The 27,549-nt window shown below is 34.5% G+C and overlaps 1 protein-coding gene across 1 annotated transcript; it reads left to right on the top strand.

Annotated features, from left to right (window-relative positions):
• The first annotated feature begins 1,114 nt into the window (after positions 1–1,114).
• On the top strand, positions 1,115–27,276 carry LOC136272131 (polycystin-1-like). Its single transcript, XM_066073156.1, has 26 exons — positions 1,115–1,288; positions 1,544–1,595; positions 1,863–2,177; positions 7,213–7,433; positions 7,847–8,000; positions 8,464–8,624; positions 9,136–9,817; positions 10,267–10,457; positions 10,670–10,775; positions 11,127–11,288; positions 11,834–15,028; positions 15,274–15,439; positions 15,813–15,911; positions 16,972–17,180; positions 17,816–18,022; positions 20,535–20,665; positions 21,154–21,340; positions 21,942–22,042; positions 22,286–22,411; positions 22,651–22,759; positions 23,001–23,179; positions 23,639–23,792; positions 24,118–24,221; positions 25,243–25,697; positions 26,317–26,511; positions 26,928–27,276. Exons 1-26 carry the CDS (start codon positions 1,271–1,273, stop codon positions 27,238–27,240), a joined length of 7,992 nt encoding a protein of 2,663 aa, XP_065929228.1. The 5' UTR covers positions 1,115–1,270; the 3' UTR covers positions 27,241–27,276.
• The last annotated feature ends 273 nt before the right edge of the window (positions 27,277–27,549 follow it).

The following is a 27,549-nucleotide window of genomic DNA, read 5'->3' on the forward strand; positions in this document are numbered from 1 at the left end:
ATTTGAAAACGTTCTTCAAACATTATTGGATTTGTTAATCAGTTAATTAAAAGCCAACAAAAAATCGAAGTCTATAAATCATGTATTTTATTTTCATTTAACTAAATAAAAATTGCAGCTCATAGTGCTATAAGCAAATGTGTACGTTTTAGAACAAAAGCTTACAAGAACTATCTAAATTGCCCTCCAAGTACAAACTTTTTGATTGTTTAAAATCTTTCAAAAAATGTATTTATAAAACGTTGTGAGTGCTTGTGAGAATATAATCAAAGTTTAAATATTGGATTAATTGCAGTCCTTAAAAGTTTATAAGATCTGATAATAGTTTATGAGATCTTACCTAAAACACAATTTTGTTTTAAACTTGTAAACAATACCTAGATATTAGTGCATAATATGCTAACAAACTAACGCGATGATCTCGAGAAGGAAAGGTGGTCGATGGGAAGAATTGAATATTACTGAAAATAGGCATTTCACCCCTGGCAAACAAAACAATCACTTTGGACCCCCACCCTCTTGAAGTCGACGTTGTAGAAAATTGATAATTCATTTTTATTTTTAATTAGAAACAAGAACACTAGGTGTATTATATTAATATTCTACTGACGTCTTAAATACTCCGAAATTTCATATTTCTTTTTTATAGTCTTATGTTCTTAAATCTATGAAACGGATTTTCAGAAAAGTGAATTACCCGCGCGCCGGTATATTCACTTATATTATATTCAAGTAGCTTTGAGTCTGAAAGATACAGCAAAAGGAAACATTATTTGAATTTTAAAAAATTGTTTAATTTGTAAGTATTAAAACCCAAATTTTATTAATATATATGTTTATTAAGTAAGAAGTTTTGCAATTTTGTTAAGCATTATAATCATGTAAACATAATAGTTGCTTTAACTGAAATAGCCAATTTTCCAATTTTAAATACGCGATATACTTCTAATAATTTTTGTTCTTGTTTTTTTCACCATATTTCTATGCTTTGTTTAAAGTTTAATAACTACTGCCGTTAAGTATCGAAGCCTTTAACTTTACATTTAAATTGAATGTAAATACTGTAGGTAAATAGTAAAAGAAAAAAAGGCAAGAAAAAAATATAGATTCTCTTCCGTTGTACATATACTCAGGTAAGTTCTACCCGATCGAAGATTTTCAAATGCTCGCGCAATGTTTCGAATTTCTAGTTTCCAGACCCTGTACTTTATATAAAAGGCTTCACCGTCGACTAATTCAGGAGAAGCTGTGAGACTAGAATGAAGGGGGGATGGACGCTACTTATATGGTGAGATGGTTAGGGTATTAAATAGGAAAAAATAAACGTTTATTCTTAATGTTCAATTATAAATCGATCGGATGAAATTATGATTTTTACTGAAAAATTGAACGAAGTAATTAATATTTTAACTCTAGTACACTGTACTTAACATTTGTCATAATAATATAGATTTGTATATACGAGTAGAAACCTACTATTATATGCAAATTCTATATGAGGAAATGATCTTTTTTTCATACGTAAATATTTCCTTCATTACAGATATTTCAGCTTCTGTTGTTACTTTTCATATTCCCCTACAAAACAGAAACAGGTAAGACAATTTTAATTTTTCACAACAAATTAATATGTTTTGTAAAATTTTGATATTACCGACAAAACCTTTTTAGAACTTTCTACGTGTACATGTTATTGTACATAGTAATCCTAAAATAATTATTCAATTCAACGGTCATCAATGTACACAAAACTTTGGGTATTTTGATGCCGTAAGTTCTAATTAACAACACTGTTTCATATTCAATTTAACACCAACATATTTATTTGTAAATGGAAACATTTGTACTGTTCTTCCATTCAGCCTACTCAGCATGTTATCCGGAGACCCCCACCGCTAGACAGTTGGCGGTGAATCCCGGTAATTATGTCACGACCTCACTTACGGCTACACACTGTGAGGACGCATGCTCGGGGCTAGGGTACTCCTTAGCCGGTTTGACGGCGGGAAAAGCATGCTTCTGCGGAAACACCATGACGGAATCCACAGCGTCAGAGGGCTCATGCGTACAGACGTGCGCTGGTGATGGTGAGAAATGTGGAACCGACGGGGAGCCGCCATATGACAGCGTCTACACCACGCCGGTGGTTCTGAACGGATTCAAGATTTTCCCTGGAGGTGAGATTATTTATACATGTACCCTTAGTTACTTTTGAAGGTTTGGCTAAATTTATGTTCTTTACAAAAAAAATGATTTTTCAAAATCAGTGCAATTTGCCATGCATAAAATTTGATTTTGAAGGATTTATTTTTTTTTTAAAGAACGTTACCAAACCGTTTTTTCTTTATTTTTTTTTTTTACATGCAAAGATTTTTTTTCACGTCTTTATTGACATTAGTTATCTTCTATTTGATAGTTCATTAACAGACATGTCTGGAAACATTTTGATTCTTTTTGAAAATATTAGAATAAGATTTTGTTATTAGTCCGTTTTAGGATTCGCATGTCATATTTTTTGACATTTTTTTTAGAATATTTAATGAGGCCGAGTACAGAACGAGTACGCACGCTTTCGCGCAGCGTTTCATTTATATTGTCTTTTTGCTTTGTTGACGCCATGGCGTGATAATGTCAACTGCAGATATTCAGCGAAATTTGTTGAAAATATCTCGTTTGATGCGTAAAATTGATATTATATCGTGGAATAAACATACATGTCTCGAAATATAAGTTATATTTGGGCTCGGGTCGAAAACGTGAAGAGGGTTCAGAAAGCCTAGCCCTCTGTCACGTTTTCTTAACCCGCCTATATATATATATATATATATAGCTTAATTCATATATTTAAAAACAGTAACCACGTATTTTATATTAATGACCCTGAATATGTGATGCTATATATTTTTTTATTACTTAAATATGTCGGAATGTTTTAATAATGCTAAAAAGATCACCATTTCCGTATTTGTCAAATAACAAATAGCCATTATCTGACAAACTGGGAAATTTGGCATACAAAAAACAACTTTGATAAGACCCCTGGAACAAACGAGGAGGTAAAAGGTTTTTTTTATTTAACCATTTGATGCCCTTTAGCAATAACTTTAATATGTAGAACAGAAAAAGAAATCCCTAGGGCAGAAGTTTAAAAAAAATATGTAAAAAATGTGCAAAATTGATACATTTTAAGCAAAATCCCATCGGGTCCTATGTTAAAAATTAACAAACTTTGAGATGGCCCCTTAAACAAATGGTGTGATAAATTTCATTTAAAAATCTAGGGCAGAACAAATTAGACCCGGCCTTGTTAATCCATTTAGTCTGTGAAAAACAATATGTGTAAATAATGTTATGAAGAAATTCCTATGGTGTTATTTTTTAATAACAGAATAAGAATATGCTCAGTTCTTGCATAGTCACCTAACATAAAGTCAATATTATCCATGTTTTAATATATTTGTGTTATTTACTGTGATAACATCACAATGAATTTCTGTCATTATTGCTGAAATTACGCAGGTATCTTATGTATCTGAACGACTGAGAACAAGTGAAAATAATCTGTATATCTATATTTAAATTTCCCTGCGTATTTTTTGTGTAACGTGTAGTTTAATTTCATCTATGATGCATACATACTATGATTGCATATATCTAAAATGCGAACGGAATTGACATATTTTTAAGAAATGAAATACGCGTTAAAATGTCAATAACTTAATATTTTATTCAATACATAATGAAATTATATGAACATAAGTAATGGAGACCATTTATTGAATATTATGGTGTAATCAAATACGGTCGATCGTGATTAATTCTATCAAAATGTTATTTGGTGTTATTGAATTTAATCGTGCCCCGACAGTATTTGATCAACCCATTGTACTCAAAGAATGACTCCTTAAGGTACTTCACTACACCGAGACTTATACTTTTTAAGACACTACGTCACAAGATGGCGATTTAAATGTTTTGTTAAACTGTTTGTATCAATCGATTCAGATGTATATCGTCATAGCTCAGTGGTTAAAGTATCAGGATTGTGAACCGCAGGTCATGAGTTCGAATCCACCTGGGGATTTTGTTTATGTTTACTGAATGAAATTTTTGAAAATACCATTTTTCATCTAAAATTGCACATTTTTTCGCCTATTTGATATATATACTTCTTATCCATCATGCTTTCTATCATAATCAAGTAATTTTCTGCTGATTTGAGAAACTATTTCAAGGTGTAGTGAGGCACCTTAATCCTTAATTACAGCGCAGCTATTTTTAACGAGCCAGTCAGTTACAAATTTGTATTTAATCGCGATTTCAATTTAGTTTTGGGATAGAAATATTGCTATTCATTTGTACTTTTCCCCAGAGTTAGGCATATCTATAATCTCTGTAAAATATGCATTATTATTTCACTGACTAGTGGGAGTCTATGTTAAAATTTCTTCAAGGGTCTATCTATATTGAAATTGAAAATTAATTCGACTTATCAAATTATACTAGTGTCTGTGTCAATAACTTTTTTGGTGCTACATTAATATTCAATGTAGACACACATTTCTATACATAGAAAGACATGCAATCAGTCACTATTAAACGAATTATTTCATTTTCAACATTTAGATTACATAATTGTACCGGTAGTTGCATGCATATTTAGGCAACTATTTCATTCCTTAATTTATCTTAAATAGAACCTGAGGGGTCCAATTTTATATAACTTAAAACGATTGATTTGCGAGCGTCTCTTTGTCTTAATTTGAAATGTTTGTTAACAGCATGTCGAGAAATATTTTATCAATAAAAACTTATTCTTACTGAATTAAATTAACCTTATTTTCTAATCGTTAAATTAAAGCTAACTGTTTATTCTTTTTTTCCTCTTTGAGAATAAGAACACTATTATGATACAAGTTTACTTTAAGTGAATATTTTATCGATTGCTGAAAACTTGCGTTAGCATTGGACATGAGTCAAATAAATGTTTGCATTGTGATCATTTAGTGTTGGTTTATTAGACTAATTAAACATTGGGTAGTCAGTACTACGGGGATTAGGCCCACTTTAAAGTAATACGCAAGATTTCTTACCTGGAAGGTATCGTGAGAAAAATATCACCTGGAGCCGTTATGTATTTACCTGCTGACTGAAATTAATGTTCTTGAAAAAATAATAAGTGTATTATGTTATTTATATCGGTATAAATCCTAAGAATCAAAAAAATATGATTGCATTCGTATCTTTTATTTGAGATAGTGAATTGTTCACATATCTTAAACTTAGTACTTTTTGGCGGGAGGGAGAAGCAATCATGTTTATTAAATTGATTAACAACTCAATATAGTAACACTTTAAAAATATTTTGATTGATGTGCGGCTACTGAAATATGTTTTTCGTTCATTCATGCCATTTTATAATTTAAAGTAATTGAATTACATTATACATTTTTAACCTTAATCAGTATATATATGTACATATTTCATATACTGGGGCTAAAAATTGCTGCAATTGTCAGTACAAATTTTGTATGTAAGTCGGAAACTTTTTAACTAGTTCGAATTTTAAATACTTCCATATTTCTCTCACAAGTAGTCTTAATAGAATTATTTGAATTTTGTATTTTTAAAGCCCCTTACACAATTGGCGCACGAGCACTAAACAACACTTTGAAATCGGAATTTTTTAGATTCGCACGTGTTCTCTCATACTTTACACGAGCTCTCGCATACGTAACACGAGGTCTCGCATTCGGTGCATGCATTTAAGTGCTCGCATCAAGTCTCCTCAAAATAGTGTACATGCACACTATCCAGACGCGACCGAATGCGATCCATATCATCGCAGTGTAACGCACGAACAATAGTACAAACGTTACAACGTTAACGTTTTGTGTACTCGCAAGATTCATGCACAATATTTAAAGGTCGTAAGATGAATTTTTGCTGTATATTCCATCGCATTATCTTTCAACAATCGCATTAATTGTACAATAGTCGCATATAGACGCAAGATATATCGCAGGATGTAATGCGTTTAAATCGCACAACGTTCGCTTATATCGTGCGAAATTCGTACGAATACTTTTTCAAATGCGATTATTTCGGCAACAGTTTACGATTCATATCTAATTTTTTCAGTCGCACGAATATTTTGCGCTTCTGATCGTGCGCCAATTGTTAAAGTGGCTTAAACGATGCGTGTCGACGTTTATCTTTTAAACAAACGCGCAGACCTCAACACTCGCAGCTATTTTCTAAAGGCGTTAGTATTGGATTTTTTTTCCCTATTTAACTGGCACTTCCGTTATGTTTTATTTATCAATAAATTAAATCGATGACAATATTGTGGCAGAATGAAAGAGTTAGTATAGATTGTAGTACCAAATTTCTTAAATCACCCTTTCAGTTGCTTTTCTTAGTCCAAAAGTATAACAATTTAATATTTTTGGCGCAGTCATTGAAACAATATAAAGCTTTTCGTTCATTTATTTGTCTAATTAAATGGATGGATGCCTGTAGCTCATTTTATTAGGTTCATTTTTTAAGTTAAACAACTCTTTGTTTGTGTTTAATTAATTTAACGTCTTTTGTAACGCTGAATATTGGGCAATTTGAACTGGTTTAAGGTATTAAGTCATCAAAACCGCTCCAATCTGGAAAAAAAAAATGCTTGTACTATAAAGAGTACGTGTTTTCAAAAAGCAATGCTTATATTATTACTTCTTTAAGTCTTTTTTTTTTTTGTTTGTTTGTTTGTTTTGGGGAGATGGGGGGGGGGGGTTGTTCGTGTATTATTTCTTCTTTTTATTATTTCCACTTTCTTGTATTTTTCCGTTCGCATCCTTAAATTTTTGCTGTCTGTGCATATTTTGTTTGAACAGTTTTTCCATGCGCCATACTTATATTATTAATTTCATTTCACATTGTTATCTTGATCTTGTATGTAGGGAGAGGGCAAAAATAGACCATGCCTGCTGTACGATCCTATTTCAATGAAAATAAAATATTGTTTAATCTAAAACGCAATGTTACATGTATGATATAAATATTTCTCTTACTTTACATCCGTGTTAAGGGACTTTGATATTTCAAAGTTATACTGCATGTCATATTTGTACATAAAGTGCTCTATATATAATATGGAGACAACGTTAGTTTTACATCAATGTCCACACCAGTATTTAAAACATCTTTGATATTACTTCACAGACATGCTCCTGGAGTCCTTCGTGTCACAGACGCTGTACTTTAACCTAACCGCTGGCGACATTCAGTCCATCACAGCTGTGACGTCAGATAAAGGACCGGATCTAGGACCTGTCACAACACTAAGCGTACCCATAGTTCCTCGAAAGTCAAGGCCGCTAAAGATCAAGGCAACTATAACAGACACGGGGTCAAAGACAGAAGAATCAACCCAAGATTTCAAGGTATGACAATCATGAATAATCATTTTACCCTGTTTACAAAACAAAACATTGCAATATTAGTATCTCACTTGTAACTCAATTAAAAAGTCGTACTTTAATAAGTTACTGGAAATCCCATGTTCAGTAAATTTTGCATTGAAAAATATATTAAGATTGACGAATATGAAATATTACTGTTTCTTTAACTTCTTTTTCCAATAATAAAGAACTAAAGATTGCTTTAGTCTCAATATATCCCAAATCATATGTCAATTTTAATTCCCGTTACGTCATGTCAAATTGGTTAATAATCGAGTTTAACTTAGCTATGCAATGTCATACAAACACGAGGGTATATATACATTGTACATACAAACAATAAAATAATTATTTTAGGCACAGGCTTGAAATTAATATTAAAATAATCTTTTTAGGTACAAGCCAGAATCCGCCTGATCAGCATGGAGTGTCCAGACTATGCCGTGGGTAACGTGCGCTTTGACTGTTTTCTTCGGATCGGCGTAGGAAGCCCGATGACCGTCACCGTCGACATGGACGACGGAACTACTTTTCCTCTCCCTGTCCCAGGTAATGTATAGCTGATCTTTCAGGAATCTGGATCTAAATTCGATACTTTATATGACTATATGACTGAATTAATAGGAATGAAGAGCATAATCTTTTTTTTTAAATCACGTAAACAAACATAGACAATAAACAAAAACAATTCTGAAGTTCGTATTATTGTTGTCTGAACATTAATACTTGAAATTCAAATCAAATAATATGTATCCCAACAATGAATTCTAAGTTTTTGACCTAACAAAATGCATTAATTTGTTTTAGGATAGGTTTATCATATTGACCGATCATAAGCAACGAAAATTGAAAATCATAATAAATGTATTTTTGATCACAACATTGTTAATTAATTCTGTATACCAAAATAAAAATAAACAAAATATAGTTATAATTCAAATATATTTTAACCAATGTATTTGTTTTCTATATAACGATAATAATAAGTTAAACTTCTTATATTGATTCACAGAATGCAAGGAATTCAGCAAGGGGAAGGCTTCTGGACCTGTCTCTCCCGTGTCACACCCCGGCAGTAATCTGTACATGTTCCCTGATACAGTTGTCAGGACCAATGCTACCCTGATGGGACTCGACTACACTGCCACCTCCACGGGAAACATCATTGTTCAGGTTATCCATGGTCTCTATTTTTTCTACGAATGACAACGCCAAAAGACGACCAATGTGTATTTTTTTTAGGTTGATACCCAGTCGCTGCAAAAATACTTAAATCCCCGATAGCCATCAGTAATCTGGATCATTCGATACTTTGTATAACTATATGACTGAATAAACAGGAATGAAGACCTTAATCTTTTTTTTAAAGAAAATCACCTACACAAAAAACATAGACAAAAAAAGAGATGAAGTTCCGTTTTAAATACAAGTACATGTTTCATGTCCATCTTGTGAGAAATATTTGCCCATTTAAATATCTGAGGTATTGGTGAACATGTTAATCACCTGATGGCCACGTCAACATTTGGTGACAGGTACAAAGTAAACAATGGCAAGCGAGAGGTATATACCCCCTCCCTTTGAAGAAAAAAAAGCTTTGCATATGGAAAAATATCTCGAGCATTTGTCATGTAATCTGCCTATTATACATTTTCATATTTTTACTGCACGTTGTTTTTACTAGGTTTACCGCCCATCCTGTGGACTAGATCTAACGCAGACATTCTGTCACAAAAGCTACTCCTGTATATCGGTCAACGAATCCTGCTACAACCAGCCCAGAGGGAGTTACTGGATGACCAAGTGCGGGCCTGGAACCATCTATAGCCTCGCTGTGGCAAAGTGTGTCAACATGGCGACAGGTGTCGTTGTTGAAAAACCGCCAGCTACTGATTGGTCGCAGCTGCCAATCCAGTCGTTTAGCCTTGTACACGAGTTTCTCTTCAGCATTGCGGAAACCGGAAGACACTTTTACACTGTTCCCGACGCTGACCTCTTCATCATGGACCCCGGTGACGTAATAGCTATCAAAGAAGATGGCGGGGAATTCCAACTTTTGGACGTATCTGATAACTACAAAGAGTTTTATTGGTCTACAGGCGGAGACTGGTCTAATCGTGACACTCTCGGATATACCATTTCCGGTTCCGGTGTGAGCACACTTTCTGCGAGACATGCTGTAGAAGCTTACCTCGCAATGCCCGTGAGAGCCGCATTTAGACACACGTATGGAAGTGCCATGGCGGACTACAAGAATATTACCATCACGGCATCCAATGAGATTACACAGCCTCCACTTAGTTATGTCCATGAGATAGAGCTTCAGATTGTGATTGGCGGGGTCATCATTGATGCACCCTTTGTAGGTGAGTCCAATGATTGACACGGATCGTTAATGATACTTTAACATTCAGAACACAATGTTTGTAGCACATATACTAGCATCCATCAAGACTTAGTGTTATAACCATTGCGACGTTTTGTCCTTGCTGTTTATCCGAGTCTATCCGATGACCTCTTGCTACAAGTTGTTATCGTCGATCATCTATTGTAAAAAGTGCAATTGTGTTTTAACTCTGTAAAAATAAAATCAGCAAACACATTTCAATTACTTGTTAATTCAAATAACTTAAAAATAGGATTTTTTTCAGTTGACAGTAAAACACCATTATTATATTGTTTCATTTCCAAAGCACCTGATTCTCTAGCCTTGATTATGTAGATGATTTTTTTGATTTCAGTGTTTTGTGTAAATATATCAAATAAAAAAAAGGTGCTATCCAGTACATTTTTACATGCTCTTTTTAATGCATAGGAGCTACCAATAACTCCATAGAACTTAACGTCCCGCCACATCCCGGATCCAAGGTCTTATACACCTGGAACTTCGGTACAGGTGACGTCATGAACTCCACTGACAGAGGAGCAAACTACACGTGGACAGAAGCGGGTGTTTATACCATCACACTAACGGCGGAAAACAAAGTCAGCAACGTGCAAGTCACGGTCAGTATAAGCTATGGATAGGAGAAACTTATTTTAAAATGCTTTCCGAGTAACCACCAAATTGACTAGAAAAAGGGATCATCCGCATTGATTGATAAGCTTGCCGCTATATCACCAACTTTAAAATGGTTGTTAAGATTTTGTTAAGAAACAAGATACTTGCTGATTGTATTTGAAAGCTACACGTATTGTTGATTTGTTTTCCTCTGTAGTTTGTAATAATTATCCAAGACGTCATCATGAATTTGACCGCAGAGGCAGAGAAAATTGCCACTGTTTTCACTGAAGATACAAAAGTCTTCTGGAACATCAGTCAAGGTATTAAAACAGTTTTACTGTTACGTGTATATAATTGATTATTATGATGAGACTGTAATAAAAGAAATAAAAACTATGGTAAAACAAGTCAACACAAAGGAACGTTAAGGTAACGGTTGATAAAATGAGATTTCGGTTCATGTAGTGTAAACAGAATTATGGATTGATATTACAGTAATGTAATTATGGATTGATAATACAGTAATGTAATTATGGATTGATATTACAGTAATGTACAAGTAATAACATTAAATGGTGGTCCTACTATAAAGCACATCAATATCAAAATGATGATAATTGCTGTCTGTTTTGGAAAAATAGTTTACTAATATTAATGTCCCCTTTTACCAGGTACCAATGTGAGTTACCATGTATCGGTGGGGGACGGGGTGGAGTTCCTGTACACCTACCCATTCACCGGATTTCTCTGTGATGAAAACAACTTGAATGACAGCTGTTCCGTCATCTCAGGGGAACTCAACTGTACATCGACTTGTAACGGAACCTCATCAGGTAAAAAGGACACTGATAAAAAACGAAAATATTGTGCACAAGACAGTATTCCTTTTTTGGATAACTAAAACAATATACCAATCTATTAAACTAATAATAGCCGATTTTCTTCACTGTTATTTCTTGCTCAGACAACGTGCATTATAGTTTACAAATTATTGTATTGTGCATCTAGGGTGTGCATTAATTAATTATAATACTGCGTTTTATCAGTTAAGGTTACTTTAAGGTGGAATGTTTATTCTAATATGAACAAAAACTCCATTTTTGTCCTGGTCTTTACAATGCTGCAAATTTGATTTATCTGAACATACTAAGCATAAATTATAAATTTCTATCCCCATAGAATACAAAAAAAACATATATTTTATGTTAGGTTTTTTTTGTCCTTGTAATATTTGATTGCTTTCGATACGCTTCATATAACAAACCCTGTGTATTTCTATCGATGTTTAACTATATTTAGTTCTTAATTTCAAACAAGATCTGAAAAACATATTTTTTCCAATCGAAGTAAAACCATCTTAAATGTTATTTTTTGACAGGGTCTGAAGGTTATTTCTCTTATTTCTACACACAACCAGACTGGTACACCTTCACACTTACAGCTTACAACCTTCTCGGAAACAGCACCGTTGTTTTAGACATTCCAGTTCAAATTCCGATTTCGGACTTTTTCATCAACAGCACTGACCCTATTCCATTCGGAACACCACGAGGGGTTCCGATGATCACTAGTACTGGTACTCACACGGAGCTAACTGTAGTAATGAATGGATCAATGTTAAACACTTCATATTTTGATTGGGCTTTGAGTTATGGCGAGGCTATTATCAACACAGTAAATTACAACTGGACAGGATATTTTGTCATTGAGGCAAACATCACCAATCTTGTAAGTCCTGTTTATACCTTTGAAAGGGGTGTTTGGATAGATTTCATGATAACCAACTTGTCTATTATAAACGATCGACCTTTTGTGCCGGTCGGCGAAAATACGACTTTTGATATCGGCATGGACTACTGTTCTCGATTTAACACAAGTTTTATGTATGCTGATGGTTCTCCTCTTGAGTTCCTGTATCAAGATCTGCTTGTAAGCCCACTGCGGTATAGCTTTTCTCACATCTTTCTTGCGCCCGGTATTTACGGCGTCAACTTTTCCGTGATAAACCCTGTTGATTTCCATACCAGCATACATAGCGTGTATGTCCAGTACCCAGTGGAAAACGTGGAGGTGTTCATGACAACCCCAGTTAAGCTCGAACCTGTAGGGGTAGTTGCCGTTAAATTTGTACTGACTTTCTTAGGAGGTGTTCCATTGGCCACGGATGCAAGTTACTTCGTAGATTTCAATGACAGTAACACAGCAACAGACTTGTTCGAAGAACCCCCAACAGTAACAACGGAAGCACAGACAGTTGAGCCAACAACGGAGCTGGATTGTGTTGCGTTGTACGAGCTTCTGCAACAGGCCGCTAACTTATCATGGGTGGATAGTTTTAACAGCACAAATACTACCACCCCCGCTCCAATGTCTGAGGCAGAATACCAGCTTTTGTGTAACAGTTCCATTACAACAGAATCTACCAATATTACCACTACACCCCCTTTAGTCATCACAACCCCAGCACGATTAGAAGGTTTCTTTGAGATAATCTTCTATCACGAATACACACTTTTTGGTACATATAATGTGTCCGTTAACATTTCTAACTACGTCGACTTTGAGTATTTCCCACTGATTCTAGATGTGGACGAACCAATCTACGACCTCGATTTTACGCCTTACCCCGTTTATGTTCCCATCAGAACGAACTCCCAACTTGTCGTAAGCATGTCGTGGGGTTCCCGTGCCGAGTGTACGATCACGGTCGGTGACGGGTCTCCAACTTATGTCTTACCCTGCGATCGATTAAACTCTATGAACATATCACACAAATTTGACACAGTCGGTGTGTTTTATGCTGGTGCATCGGGCAATAACACTATAAACACTCAGTTGATCTCCTCCTCCTTAGGTCCCATTATTGTACAAATTCCAGTTGATGGCTTTGAAGTTAAGTGTATTAAGTGTTCAAATGATATTGGTCCTCCAACCTATACAACTTACAACACAAGCGTAAGTTTTGAACTTTTGTTTCAAACCAACAAAGAAAGACCTACAAACGCATCCTATACGATTGATTTCGGCGATGGAACAATAACACCTCCACAGGAGCTGCCAAAAACCTTCCACGATGACAACATTGGTGGCGGAAAGGCCAGAGTTTTCCCATTCCAGCATTTCTACTTGAGAGGTGGAAACTATTCTGTCACCGTAAACATATGGAACTTGGTAAGCAACGTCAACTATTCCTGCCTCCACGATTTGTACGAAAAGATTGTTAACCTGAGAATCACTGTGTACGATCATGATCCGGATACGGGAATAACGAAAGTTGGTGGAGGTCCGGAACTGAATTACTTTGCTCTGGAACACCAGGTTCTGTTCGTGGCTTCACACGACAGAGGGTCCCACGTCACATATCACTGGGACTTTGGCGATGGATCTGGATTATCCTCGATCTACTATGATCAGAATGCTTACCATGAATACACCGATGATACAACCTATAATGTTATTTTAAACGCAACGAACACATTTGTGACAGATCACGCCAACGCTGCTACCACTGTTCATATCCAGAGAGGATGCTTTAACATTTCAATTTCGACTGACGATCCCCGATCTAAAAACACAACTTTTGAGTATCAGGTTTTCCCAGGCACTGTTGGTTCTGATGCTTGCTATTTCTTTGACTTTAAAGACGACACGTCCCTTCCAAGTCGCTACTTGATGTTCGGGGAGGCAAGTTTCTGTAGTTTAATCCCAGAATGGGACTTGTACTGGACTGACCCGAATAAAGTTTTTATATCCCATCCTTCTGATCCGTGGTACGATGACAAAGTAGCCAATCCGGACGATTACAACGTCACGATGTACAACATGTTCATGTTTGAGGGAGTATACGAAGCGACCTTAGAGTGCAAGAACTACGTGTCCCACACGACTGCTGTTTACAACACAGGTGTGACCAAGGGACCATGTTGGTGGCCGTATGTAAACCTCACAGCTCCAAACGTCTGCGAGCCTCCAAACTGTGACTCTGTCATCCCAACGATGAGGAATGTCTTGAGATCGGAACAACTCACTGTGTACTCTGATGTCATCATCAACTGTACATCAACAAAGGTGGCGTACTATTCCTGGACTGTTTTTAAGATCAATGAAGAGTTTGGAAATGAGACTGAAATCACTGATCTTGGAGGAGCAGATGTGTACTCTATTGGTGCACGGTATCTGATTGTTGAACCACGAGTCTTAGATTATGGTTTGTACAGATTTGAATTGAATGTCAGTATGAACGAACTAATGGGGATGTACTCCATTGATTCCACCCAATTAAGAATCGTAGCAACTCCTCTGATAGCCAACATCGCAGGCGGCGACTTTCTTCAGGCTCAGTGGGGAAGTGCGTTGCCTTTAATTCTTAATGGAATGGTAGAGACTTTTGATCCAGATGCTTCACCGGAAGACAAAACTGGCATGGAGTTTATATGGATCTGTAGGAGATTGTGTGAGAACTGGCCAACCTTTGACGACAATTTTGACCCTAGCTCGTCTTTCACTCATAATTGTACATACCAGGATGACGCTGACAGAGGGTGTTCGAAGATTGATTTGCTTGATTCACCAGGTGAGAATAACATAAAATACATGTCAATACCTTACTATACAGAGATGAAAAAAAACAATTTAAACGTAAATAAGGCTCCCATAAATACTGAAGTTGTTGAGAATTTGAAATATATCAGCTCTTTACTCTCGATACTGCTATATAATTATATTGAGAGAATACATGTATTTAACGCTGACATCAGATTTACTTGAAAAAAAAGAGTAACCACATAAGACTTACTCTAGAATTTTTATGAATTTCAGGAAAATTGGCAAACGCATCAGGTGGGGTTGTCAATATCTACACTGGAGAAATGTACGAAGTTGACTATGTTGAAATTAGAATGATAGTCAGAAAAGACAACCGGCAGGCTGAAGATTATCTGGTGTTGTTCATCACCATGGGTAACCCACCGCGTGTCAACCTCAAGTAAGAAACTCTATTTTTTGTCTTTGATCTTAGAAGATATTTAAAATAAAACATGGTAATAGCGAAGAGAGGGTTAGCAATATAAATCTGTCATGAGCTGTCTACTTTTCATTACATATTCAGGGATAGTTAAGGTATATGTGAATAGCGAAAAACGAAGTGAGGATTAGCGATTTCTATTCCTTATCAGAGACACTGTCAGATACCAGCTAATTATTTTCTAATATTTGAACTCAAAATTATATTTTTCTAATTAAATACTAACAGCAATGAAGGGCTTAATATCCTTTTTTAATTAAATATCATTTTCTTGATATAAACTATTGCTTGCCTGTTCTAGCAGATTTGTTCTAGCATTATATTGTCATTTTAGGTGTGTCACAAACTGTGGACCCAAAATGAACCCAACCAGCAGATATTCTTTACAGTCATCCATTGATGGTTGGACCAGAGGTGCTTTCTTCTTCTATAGGTAAACCTCAGACTTTTGCGTCCAACATTAAGATACATTTGTAGTTGTGGCCATTATATACTGTATTCACCTCCTTGAGAAGAAGAGCTCTTTATAAAGATAAAGGAAAGCATTCTAAATTTTATACATGTTTACTAAATAATACGTTATGGCTTAAGAAATGTTATCAATTTTTGATAGATTTGATAAGTAAATTGTTGATCACCAACTAAAGCTCCTTATTTTTTTTTTCATTAATCGGACATAATAGTAGTGTACATAAAACTTACTAAAGAAGTGTTTATACGTTTTTTTAATATTACCGTTTTCATTAATCGTCTTTAAGTTTGAGTTCCGAGGTAAAAGGCCAATGAGTCATAATGCCACGACACATGTTCCTAACCATCTCAATTATCACAAGGCAATGTGTACACCTCTTTTACAATACTCCGCAGGATTGGAGTTTTTATAAAATCAATAATTACTTTAAAATTATATAAACTCTGGAGAGACAATTTTAGTAAATTTTTTAATTTGCTTTAAGTTTCGTCGGAACATAATTTTGCGACTTTGCTTATATTATGTGTAATGAATAAATATTGTCGCAGGTGAGACGTAATCACAAAATTAACGAAAACTGATCAACAAAAAACTACATAAATACCTAATTTACAGTATTTGCTCTTTTTTTTAAAAAAACACACAGGTTAATGAAATAACTTTGTAGCACTCAGTATCGCTGATCACGATTTTATTTATATAAATAAGACACTGTATACAGGAAAGAAATCGCCCCTGGTTTCTTTCTTTTTATTTTGCACTTTGTTATGCTTCATGTTATTGCAATAATTCAAACAATTTTTAAATCAGTGTTATTCAGAAAAAAAGTATATATTTCTAACTCTGTCTGAATTTAAGACGAAGCGGTGTCGTAAATAAAGCCGTGGCAAAACTGTTATTGTAGAAGGGCGAAAAAAAAATACCGGCGAAAATAACCCGTAGAGAGTACGTACACATCTGATTTGTAACTAAGATTTTAGAGGCGCGCCACGTTGGAACATAAATTTGATTTTTTTTTCAGGTGGGCACTTTACGGTGTACCATGGGGGAGGGGATACTTTAGTAGACAGCTAATTTCGGAGACCGATTGGACCCATAAAGCCACCACAGGCTCAGAGGGACCACACATGGCGGTGGACCCGGTGGTAGCTCGTTTCACCACAAACAGTTCCTACAGCTACTATTTCTCTGTCAAGACCTGGAGATGGGGGACCAGCGAATCACATTGCGGTATGTACTATGTTTAAATACGTAAATAAGTTTTTTCCAACATGCGCGGACCCATAGAATTAATCCTGGAGGAATGGTCAAAAGGGCTTTAATAAATATTTTTTTTGAAATTATTTCCGTTATACATGTACTAACATAAATGTTATATGTTTTATAGCAAAACAGTTGACAAAGGGTCCAGTTATCATTCGTGTTTTTTGTCTCTAGATACCACTTTGATATACATGTGAAATACTGTGGGTTCACCAATTTTCGTTGAATACCAATTTTCGTGGATTTTGAGTTTAAGTTGAAATTAAATGTTCATTGAAATGCAAGTTTTATTAACATTTTGTATTGATGGGGTCATTGGCCAGGAATTTACATATCCTTAAAACTGTGATTTTCACTTTATCCACGAAAATTGATATCCTTGAATATTAATGAAACCACAGTATTTTTTTGAAAAACAGGTTTAGGATACATCATAAACTTTGCATGTACTGACATTAAAATGAATTAATTCTTATGCATACATACTAGGGTATTGTACAATGGCTTATTTTTATCGCGAATAGGATTTTATTTTAAAACATTGAACTTAAACAAACTTTGAATGTAGTGGAAGAAAATCAAGATTTTTTTTCTTCACATAGGTATTTCTGAATTAAACTTCAAAATTAATGAAAAACCTACGCCCGGAAGTGTGTCAGTTTCACCTGGAAGTGGAATTGCCTACGAGACGAAGTTCTACGTGTCGGCTGCTGGCTTTACAGACTACGAGGACGGGTCCCTGATGAGCCTGTACAAGTTTGGTTACAGGCTGTACGGAGATGGACCCATTACATGGTTTCATGAAGGAAGTAGGTGCTGCATACTGCTAAGAGGGCTAGATAGTCTTGGTCATTTTAAGACTATATAAATCTCCTTGCGAAGAAGAGCGCTTTTAACAAAATATAGAGACAAACATAATGTTTTAAGATTATATATTAATCTTCTTGAGACGAGAATCTCCTTTTAAGAATATAGGGACAAGCATATTGTTTTAAGTCTATATGAATCTTCTTGATATGAAAAGCTCTCTTAACAAAATATAGGGACAAAAAATACTTTTTTAAGACCTATGAATCTTCTTGAGAATAGAATCTGCTTTTAGAAACATAGGGACAAACACATTTTTTAAAACTAAAATATGTTGAGTATAATGTTTTACAATATAAAAATGTAAAATATGTACATTTGATATATGGCTAGTTTGAAAGTTATTTATGCATTAATTGTTCGAAAATATTTTCAATATTTATAACATTATCGTTTCTGATAGTGTCGAATGAATTATTTAAATTATTTAAAATTAGAATATAATGCAACAGAAGTCAAATTTTTTTACTACTTTCATGCAAACAAAAACAGCGCATTTGAAACCTTTCTAGGTTTACATATTTTAGGAAAACTTAACCATAGTACATGTGTCAATATGCAATCTGGTGTTCGTAAACCATTTAAAACCTTATGTTTCGGACTTCGTTTTGTGTAAGTTGATAAAATGCCTGTGTTACTGTTTTACTACAGACTACAAAACTCCTATAAACAAACTGAAGTCAGTTATTGTCATATCAATATTGTCGCAACATCTTAAATAAATGGTAGTTGGTGTTACGTAACAATAGAAATCTGAGTTATTTCCCTGTAGCCGTAAACCTTACCTTAAAGCAGACATAAATTCATAAAAGCATTTGGTTGCAATATTAGTTTTGATGGCTCCACAACTGCCACTGGGGTATTTATACCAGCCGAGAAAGTTTTCTGATCGAGGCATTGAGGTTGCACGGACGTCTATATGGTAGATCTGCATATATGTCTTAAAGTATGATTATAAAAACGAATAAGGGAACTACAATCGATAAAATATAAAGGATGGTTCATTTGTTAAAAGAATTTTCAAGTTTCCGTTATCTTGCACAGATAATGTTGCCAAAGATAAAAGGGATAAATGCGTATTTATGAATTCTTGTCAGCTTTCAGGATATGTCGTTTACTCATAATGAAAAAAAAATCACTGATGTTAATGAAAAACCATCTTCTGTATGTTATAGATCTTTGATTGTAGTGGATTTTTTCACTTTTAAAAAAGTAGGTAAATGACCTTCTTTTAGAGTTAATGACCATTAAATAATTTTTAAAAAATAAGAAAAATCTCTACAAATTTTACACCTTAATTGAGATTTTCTTAATTGTGAAGATAATACAAATAACTAAACTATTTAAAAAATGACATACAGTTTATATGCGGCAGTGACACTAAATAGATGCAAACCATTAAGTTTTCAGTTCATTTAAAAAAAATATTCCAGTCAGAATTTCCTCTATTAGTTTTTTAATCCCTTACCATTTTTAATTCAATTTAACAAAAAAAGAATGACAGTAGCACGTTAACATGTATAGTGTTCAACAACGTATATTGACCTTATTCTGCTTGCATTCTAATTATATGTGGTAAATGATCAAAATCTTTTATCCTGTTTAAGCATTTTTCAATATTTTCCAATAGCGTGCCATACGATTGAGATAAATACAATAGAAAGTATGCAAAATTTTATTCACTAAAAAATTTAATCTTTTATTGTATACTGCTTAAACACAATTAGAAAAGTTATTCCGAATACCCCTTTTTTGCTGTACGTCCATTTTTGTTTGAGGCTAATTCAATAACATAGTAAAAATATCAAATGTTATGTCTTTGATAATGCAAATTATAAATACGTTTTGTGTTTACAATAGATTTAACTTTATTATAGGATTTGACAAAATCCTTAAATTATTTCAATATCCAGGTGGATATTTGTGTATCGCTTTATTTTTGCGGGTTAATATAGACGTAATTGCGTTGATGAATTATCTATTTTTATGATCTATTAATGACGATCCAAGTTTAATTTTGCAAGAACGTAAGTGAGATTATAAAAGTGTACACACAAAATGCATAAAAAATATTCCGCAACGAATATTTATGAGATGAAGCTAATATATTTGTAGCAGAAAACCCCCTAAATATCAATATTGATATGTGTCATGGATATGAAGGAAGTAATCAAATTCATTTCGCCAAATTTTCGTGGAAAATCAACATTTACAGGTTCTAAGGTAGTGCTTTTGGAGATTAGCTTGTATATGTAATTATCAAAACTTCTTAACATAATTTGTGAAGGGATTCATTTTGTGGTGAGAAGATTGCCAAGCAATTCGCAAAATATAGACCCCCCCCCCTTAAAAAAGAAAACGGTGAGAAAGATAAAAAGATAAAAGACCTGAGATGTTATTAGATGCATTAGAAATATGCATACCATCATAGTATGACTGTCCTTTGTTTTACAGCAAGAAGCAACAATTTAGGATTTGAAAACCCATTCCCAGACGGTCTTGAGTCGGAAAGTTTCAATGTTTATGTGCTCGCCAGAGCTTATGACAGGAGTGGTGCATATGCACAAGTATCCCACGCAGTTATTGTAAGTTCAACTCTAAATAAAAATTCAAAACCTAAAATGGTCACCAAAGCTCTGTGGAAGAGTTCTACTATGAACAGTCTTTCGTATTTTGAAATGTTATATAAAGTTCCCTATCTGAATATTACTGTATTTGTATATATTTACATTATCCAGTGTCTTTGACTGTGATAACACTACGTATCGATTTTGTACTATATAACTCATAATACAAATGACGCCAAATCGAGGGGCCAGCGGGGTTTGTTTATTTATATTTAAATATTTAATCGTACGATGGCCTAAAATTATAGAAATATAAGTAATAAGGAATCATTCTTTGAATATTATTAGGTGATAATTTCGGTCGGGGCGTGATCAAATCTATCATAAAGCCCTTCGGGCTTTATTGGATTTGATCACGCCCCGACCAAAATTATCACCTCATAATACTCAAAGAATGATTCCTTATTCCTTATATATTTGATTTTTTTCCTCGAATTTGTTGAAAGGTTCAACCAGCACAGCCTTCAAATGTAAAGAATACTATCGCCACAGCGACTGACCCTGGTGGACAGATTGACAAATACCTCATTGGGGCCGACATAAGGTTAGCCCCCATGTCCTTGACCTTGGCCAAATTTCTAAATGAGGAGGCTGATGGGGCACTGTCCGCAGCGCAGATTGTGGAGACAACTAGTAAGCTTATCTTCATCATATAGATTTGTATAGTGAAACTTGGTTAAAGCTATAATTGATATCACGCTTACAACAATGTATAGTTAAAGTATACAGAATTAAATACATGTAAAGTTGTACGACAGATTGTTGAGACAATTACTGAATTTTTCCTCATTGACTAATATATACAGCGTAATTTGGTTTTATCAAACCATTGTTGGTAACTCACTCGTGATTAAGATCAATTTTGTCCTCAGACTTTGATTATAGAGTTTTGTCAAACAGCAATGTGACGTAAGTCATTCATTTCAATGCGCCTTTCAGTCAATGAAACCATCTATAAAGATATGTTTTCCTACCCTGCACATAGTGACATGTTTTAATTCAGACCAACGTCATTTTTAATATATTGAGACAGGATATTGAAAGCTACTTGGTGTGGTTTGCTATGATGTAGAGAACAAGCTAACCATGAATTCACGCATTTCCCAATAACTATGATATATGTGTTTTTAACATAAAGAAAAATCAGATGATATTTCATTTCTACATATACATATGGCATATTAACACTCCATATCATATAACTTGAAAAAAAAATTTGGTATATACTTTACAGCTTCCATTGCTGTTGCGCAGAATCTGACAGAGGCAGAGCGTCTGGCCATGGAACAAGAAATGTTAGCCCAACAAGCAGCAGAAAAAGACCATCGTATCCAGGTTTCGTATCTAATGATAATAAATTTATACAATGAGCTTGATATGATCTTACTGAATATCTGTATTTCTTTCTGAACCTGTATTCAGTTTTATATTTATGAAATTTATTGAGGTTTTATTGATGATTTAAGTTTTGTTTTATTTGATTGATAAATGTTAAAACTAATACATGAACTATAATTTATAAAAAAGAAGTGTGTGAAAAAACATGTGACTTATTAGTAACGTTTGATTTTTCGTTAGACTCGGGCTACACTAATGAATGGTTTCAAGAGAATCAATCCTTCAAATGTAGAAGCTATGCAAGGAACGGCCGCCGCTCTGGCGCAAATGTCCGTGAAAGAAGACGAGCTCACCGGTACAGCGCAGGTAACTACGCGTGTCTGTTCGTATTAAAAACACATTTATCAAAATGGTTGCTAATAAAGGGACAATTATGCGTTATGGACTAACAATTTTCAATTTTTCCACCATTTTGTTCAAATTGATATTAATAAAAGCAATACGGACAGGCAAACCAATGCCGAAAAATGTGTACCTTCATGCAGCATTCGGCATCATGAAATGATGAAAAAATCTTAATCCAAACGTTTTTCTATCATAAACAGGAAGATGCAGCCGGCATTATGGAGGACTACGTTGTCAAACTGAAAGGTCAGTCCTCTCTCTCGGCAGACGATAGAGAGGACGCCACATCCAACCTCATTGCAGTAATTGGTAAGACCATGAAGTTATTTTTTGAAGGCTTGTATGCTTCTTTCATGATTTGTTAAAGGTAGGACCATAAAGCCGAGCCGTTGTCGATATATCCTTAATTCTTCTTAATTATAATCAGAGTTGATACGTTTTAGTTATGCATAGTACAATTCTACTTCTTTCATATTTTGTCAAAATATTGAATACTGAGGTTTTTTATGTCGTTATTTGTACCTAACACTTCATACATATTTTTTTGTAGGAAACACAATGCATGCTGCTGGACTGACAGCTGAACTGGCTGAAGAAGAAGGCACGATGCTGGCTAACATGGTGGACGCGTCAGCGGGGGGCGTGGTCACCACAACACAGGCTATGACCACACTGTCTCCCGAACAAATCAAGGCCAGACAGGACGAGCTTCTGAACCAGAAAAACAGCGTATGTATATATATATATATAGAGAGAGAGAGAGAGAGAGAGAGAGAGAGAGCATGGAAATGAATAAATCTGTCTCGTGAACAAATAAAGGCCTACCGGGTAATCTGCTGAACCAGAAAAACAGCAAATGTATAAATCATATTATATAGAGCGAATTAAAAGAAATCATTGTTTTAAAACTGGAGTCGTCATATTTATGTGTTAAAAAATCTTTATATTTTTAGCAGTTTCTATGGAAGATTACTTTAAAATTTCTTTAACTCTGGGTATTCATGGTTTTGCGTTTTCTTTTATCTTTTATCTTACAGCATTTTGATAAATCTTTCTTCGCGGTTTTGATATTAGTACTTAGATATTCATTACAAGGTATATAGAAAAGTTGCCGAAACATATATATGTACATGTATGATACGTTTACAATAACTCACTGTCACTTCAATGCAAAGATATATATTTCAGGCTAAAACAACTTTTCTCAGGCTTGAACAGTCTTTGAATAATATCATCGACACCTTGGGGAAATATAAAGTCGTTAATGAAAAGAATGCCGTAGTGGAATCCCCAAAGCTAAACCTGACACTGGCTAAAACAGAAACCAAAGACATGAACTACAGTAAGTGAACTAATAAAAAGCCTCGTTTTCAAAATGTTCTGTATTTTTGGACTAGAATAAAAAAAAAACCAATCTCTTTAGAAATCAAAAATCTATATCTTCATTTTTTAAAATTTCAAATGCAATATATACTATCCTCTCAAGGATTTGAATACTACATTTGAAAATAAACAACCTTGCTTTTAAACTGCGTCGATGAAAAAAAGTAAAACAGTTTGTGAAGAAAAGTTGTTTTTATATGGGTAAGATAAATACAACGATTACAAACTTTCTTTATTACATTACTTACATTTAAAATATCATAAGCAATATCTATGAATGTTAGATCCCAACTTTGGCGTGGGAGGTCTGAGCGGTGTTCTCCTGCCCAAAACGCAAGCTATCTTTGGTGAGGAAGGCAACGAAACAACTTGGTTTGTGGAAACAGAGGTAATTATTCTTTTAGATTTTGTCAGGTTTCCTTTTTAATTTCTTGTTTTTAACCGTAAACAGAGTTACTGAAAACAATTTCAAGAACGTTAATTGAGTTACAAAAAACTAATTATAGACCGCAAACTGAGTTACTTAAACTAGAAATAGAACATAAACAGAGTTACTGAACACTAGATAAAGACTGAAAACAAACTAACTGAAAACTAGTTATAGACCATAAACAGAGTTACTAAACGCTAATTATAGACTCTAAGTTCAATTTCTGAAAACTAGTTATAGAACATAAACTGAGTTAATGAAAACAAGTTTATTAAATTGCTGAAAACGTGTTATAGACCGTAAACAGAGTTACTGAAAACTAGTTATAGATTGTAAACAGAGTTACTGAAAACTAGTTATAGATTGTAAACAGAGTTACTGAAAACTAGTTAGAGACCGTACATAGAGTTACTTAAAACTAGTTAAAGACCATAAACTAAGTAACTAAACAATAGTTATGAACTGTAAATTAAGTTTTTGAAAATGAGTTATAGACCATAAACAGAGTTACTGAACACTAGATAAAGACTGAAAACTAAGTTACTGAAAACTAGTTTATTTAACTAGTTATAGACCTAAGAAAGAGTTACTAAAAACGAGTTATAGACCGTTAACAGAGTTACTTAAAACTAATTATAGATCATATACTCACTTACTGAAAACATGTTTATTAAGTTAAATTCCGTAAACTGTAATTTTTCTTGCCTTTATCTTATTAAAATCTTTATAAAAAAATTGGGAGACCTTTTAACATACGGTAATTCATGTATTTAAAGACAATATGTTGACATTCATATTAAAAACACAGTAAAACATGGAGCATACTGAATTCTTTTATGGTTTATAAAGGGTACATAAGTAGAGAGGCCTTTTACTCTGTTTAATTAATTTTTAAGAAGACAGTATTTTGATATTTACGTAACAACTGTATTAGAAATGCAATCCGTCGACAGTTTATGGCATTGGCAATCTTTTACAGGCGTTAAGAATGACAAATAACCCTTTCACATGGACAAACGCCAGTGGATCAACCTCCACCAAAATTACCAGTGACGTTGTATCGTTACGCTTTCGTAACGACACCAAAGAAGGGGTGGACGTGAAGGACACGGCCCAGTACTTTGATATCTTCATGGACCGTATGAACTTTGACACGACAGTCAAAAACGTGATTAACATGACTAGAGACTGGGACGAGGGATCGGTTCTCCACATGCTTCCCGTGGCGCCCAACAGCTCCCTCCATATAACTGTCAACCAGATCATGCAGAAAGAGGACATCCAGTACTATCTGGACTGGCTGGATCATCTGGCTGGAGTTTCTGGAGATGAGAACGCAACAGTGGAGCAGAATGAGACAAACAGTGAGATACCGACCGGGGCTGATGCTTTTTATATGGAGGAACTGCCGTCTCGTTTCTTTATTTTTATAAAGTAAGCCTTTCGAACACCCCCTTCAGATGCAAATTAGTATTACTTTTATAAATAGACAATGCACCATAGAGTATCATTATACTTTCATGTTAAATACTGAAACTTGATTGGTTTAAACGCAGTTGATAATCCGTTCTGTTACCCTCAGCGTTAGCAACACACTTAGCAACGGGTTACACAACAAATTGTTACATGCGCGTAAATTATGCGCGTACAGATCGCCGTAGAATTCACGTCATTTCTATATAAAAGCAATATAAAAATTCTCTAAAATTGAGACATTCAGTATAATAAAATAAATAGTGCCTGTTTGGGAGGATAACAGTTGAAATTGACACCCCTCAAAAACCATTGTCAACCTCCGCTTCGCGTCGGATGACAATGGTTTCCTCGGGGTGTCAATTTCAACTGTTACCCTCCAAAACAGGCACTGTTTATATATTGTTAATGTTTAAACTAAAATTGCATTATCATTATCCGTTATATGGTTGTATTGCACATCTATGGTCAAATGGCCTCTTAGTTAGTTCTTTAAAACTCAGTGGGAATTTTTGTGCAAAATATCAAGGTTCACAAAATGTCATTTCACAAAAATTCAAATTTTCATTTCTTGTTGTAGAATGGGCGGTCCACCGACTCCTGCCGACCACGATTACAACTGCACCTTACCGAAAACTATCAATGAGTTCTTAACAATGTTAGATTATATGGACGCCCTGACGTATGAGAACGACACGTCCCTGCCACGATCCAACTACCTCCCGGAGATTCCAGATTGGAACACTTGCTTGTTCTCCAATGATGAACTTAGTCTGTAAGTAAAACAATTAATGCTGACAAATATTATTATATTTGAACAATGACCTCTTATTCATATATTTAGATTTACAATGAAACACGGTTATAACGAGCATGCTGTTAATGGATCTAACCATGTTACGAATTTAAAAAAAAAAAAAAAAAAATTTTTTTTTGGGGGGGGGGTTGTTTTATTTTATCAAAGACAATAATTATAAAACATTTCTTCTAAGTACTATGAATATATTTCAAATATAACGAATTTACAATATGACAATCCCTTACAATCCGTCATAAGCGAGTGCCATATACCTTCTTCGCCCTCAATACTAGTAAGAATTTTCTTTTACCTAGGTTTCTGTCCCTGAATATGGTCACATTATAATAAAGTCTGCTATTTTTCTTAATTTAATATTTAACATTTGTTTATAGAAATGAAACCACGGAGTTCTACATCGCCATCAAGCATAAAACGTTCCAACAAATAGAAGCCGAGGCTCTAGCGGAAGATGTCTCAACCACGCCGGCCTCAACTACCATGGAAACCACGACAGCTGACAGAAGAAGACGAAAAAGAGGAAGTGGATATAAAGGCGACAAAGGCGGTGGCGGTGGCGGCGGTGGCGGCGGCGGCAACAAAAAGTCAGCCACTCTTAGTCCACTGGAGGAAATGCTGCTGAATCTCGTTGGAACAACTACATCTGCTCCTGTTTGTACGTTTTATTTAAATATCAGCTTAGTGTAATTCATTTTATCATTTACATGGTTGGCAACCATTCACTGGAGATAACTCTTATTTTACAAATTAGCGTTTTGCATGGTTCAATAAACATTGCATTATTATTCATACGATGACATATGTTATATCAAGAGCAAATTGAAATTCCTGAACAATTTATTGAGTCGAAGCATGGAAAACTGCTAACTTCAAAATTATTCAACTAAAACCAAAAGAAAAAAACCATTAAAAAAACTTTCCATAAAAATTACAAAATTTAAACCAATGAAATGAAATTCATATCTTTGGTATTCCAAAGAAAAACCTTCGGTAAAA

This window comes from Magallana gigas, chromosome 10 (genome assembly GCF_963853765.1).
Source record: "Magallana gigas chromosome 10, xbMagGiga1.1, whole genome shotgun sequence".
In the NCBI taxonomy this organism is placed as follows: domain Eukaryota; kingdom Metazoa; phylum Mollusca; class Bivalvia; order Ostreida; family Ostreidae; genus Magallana; species Magallana gigas.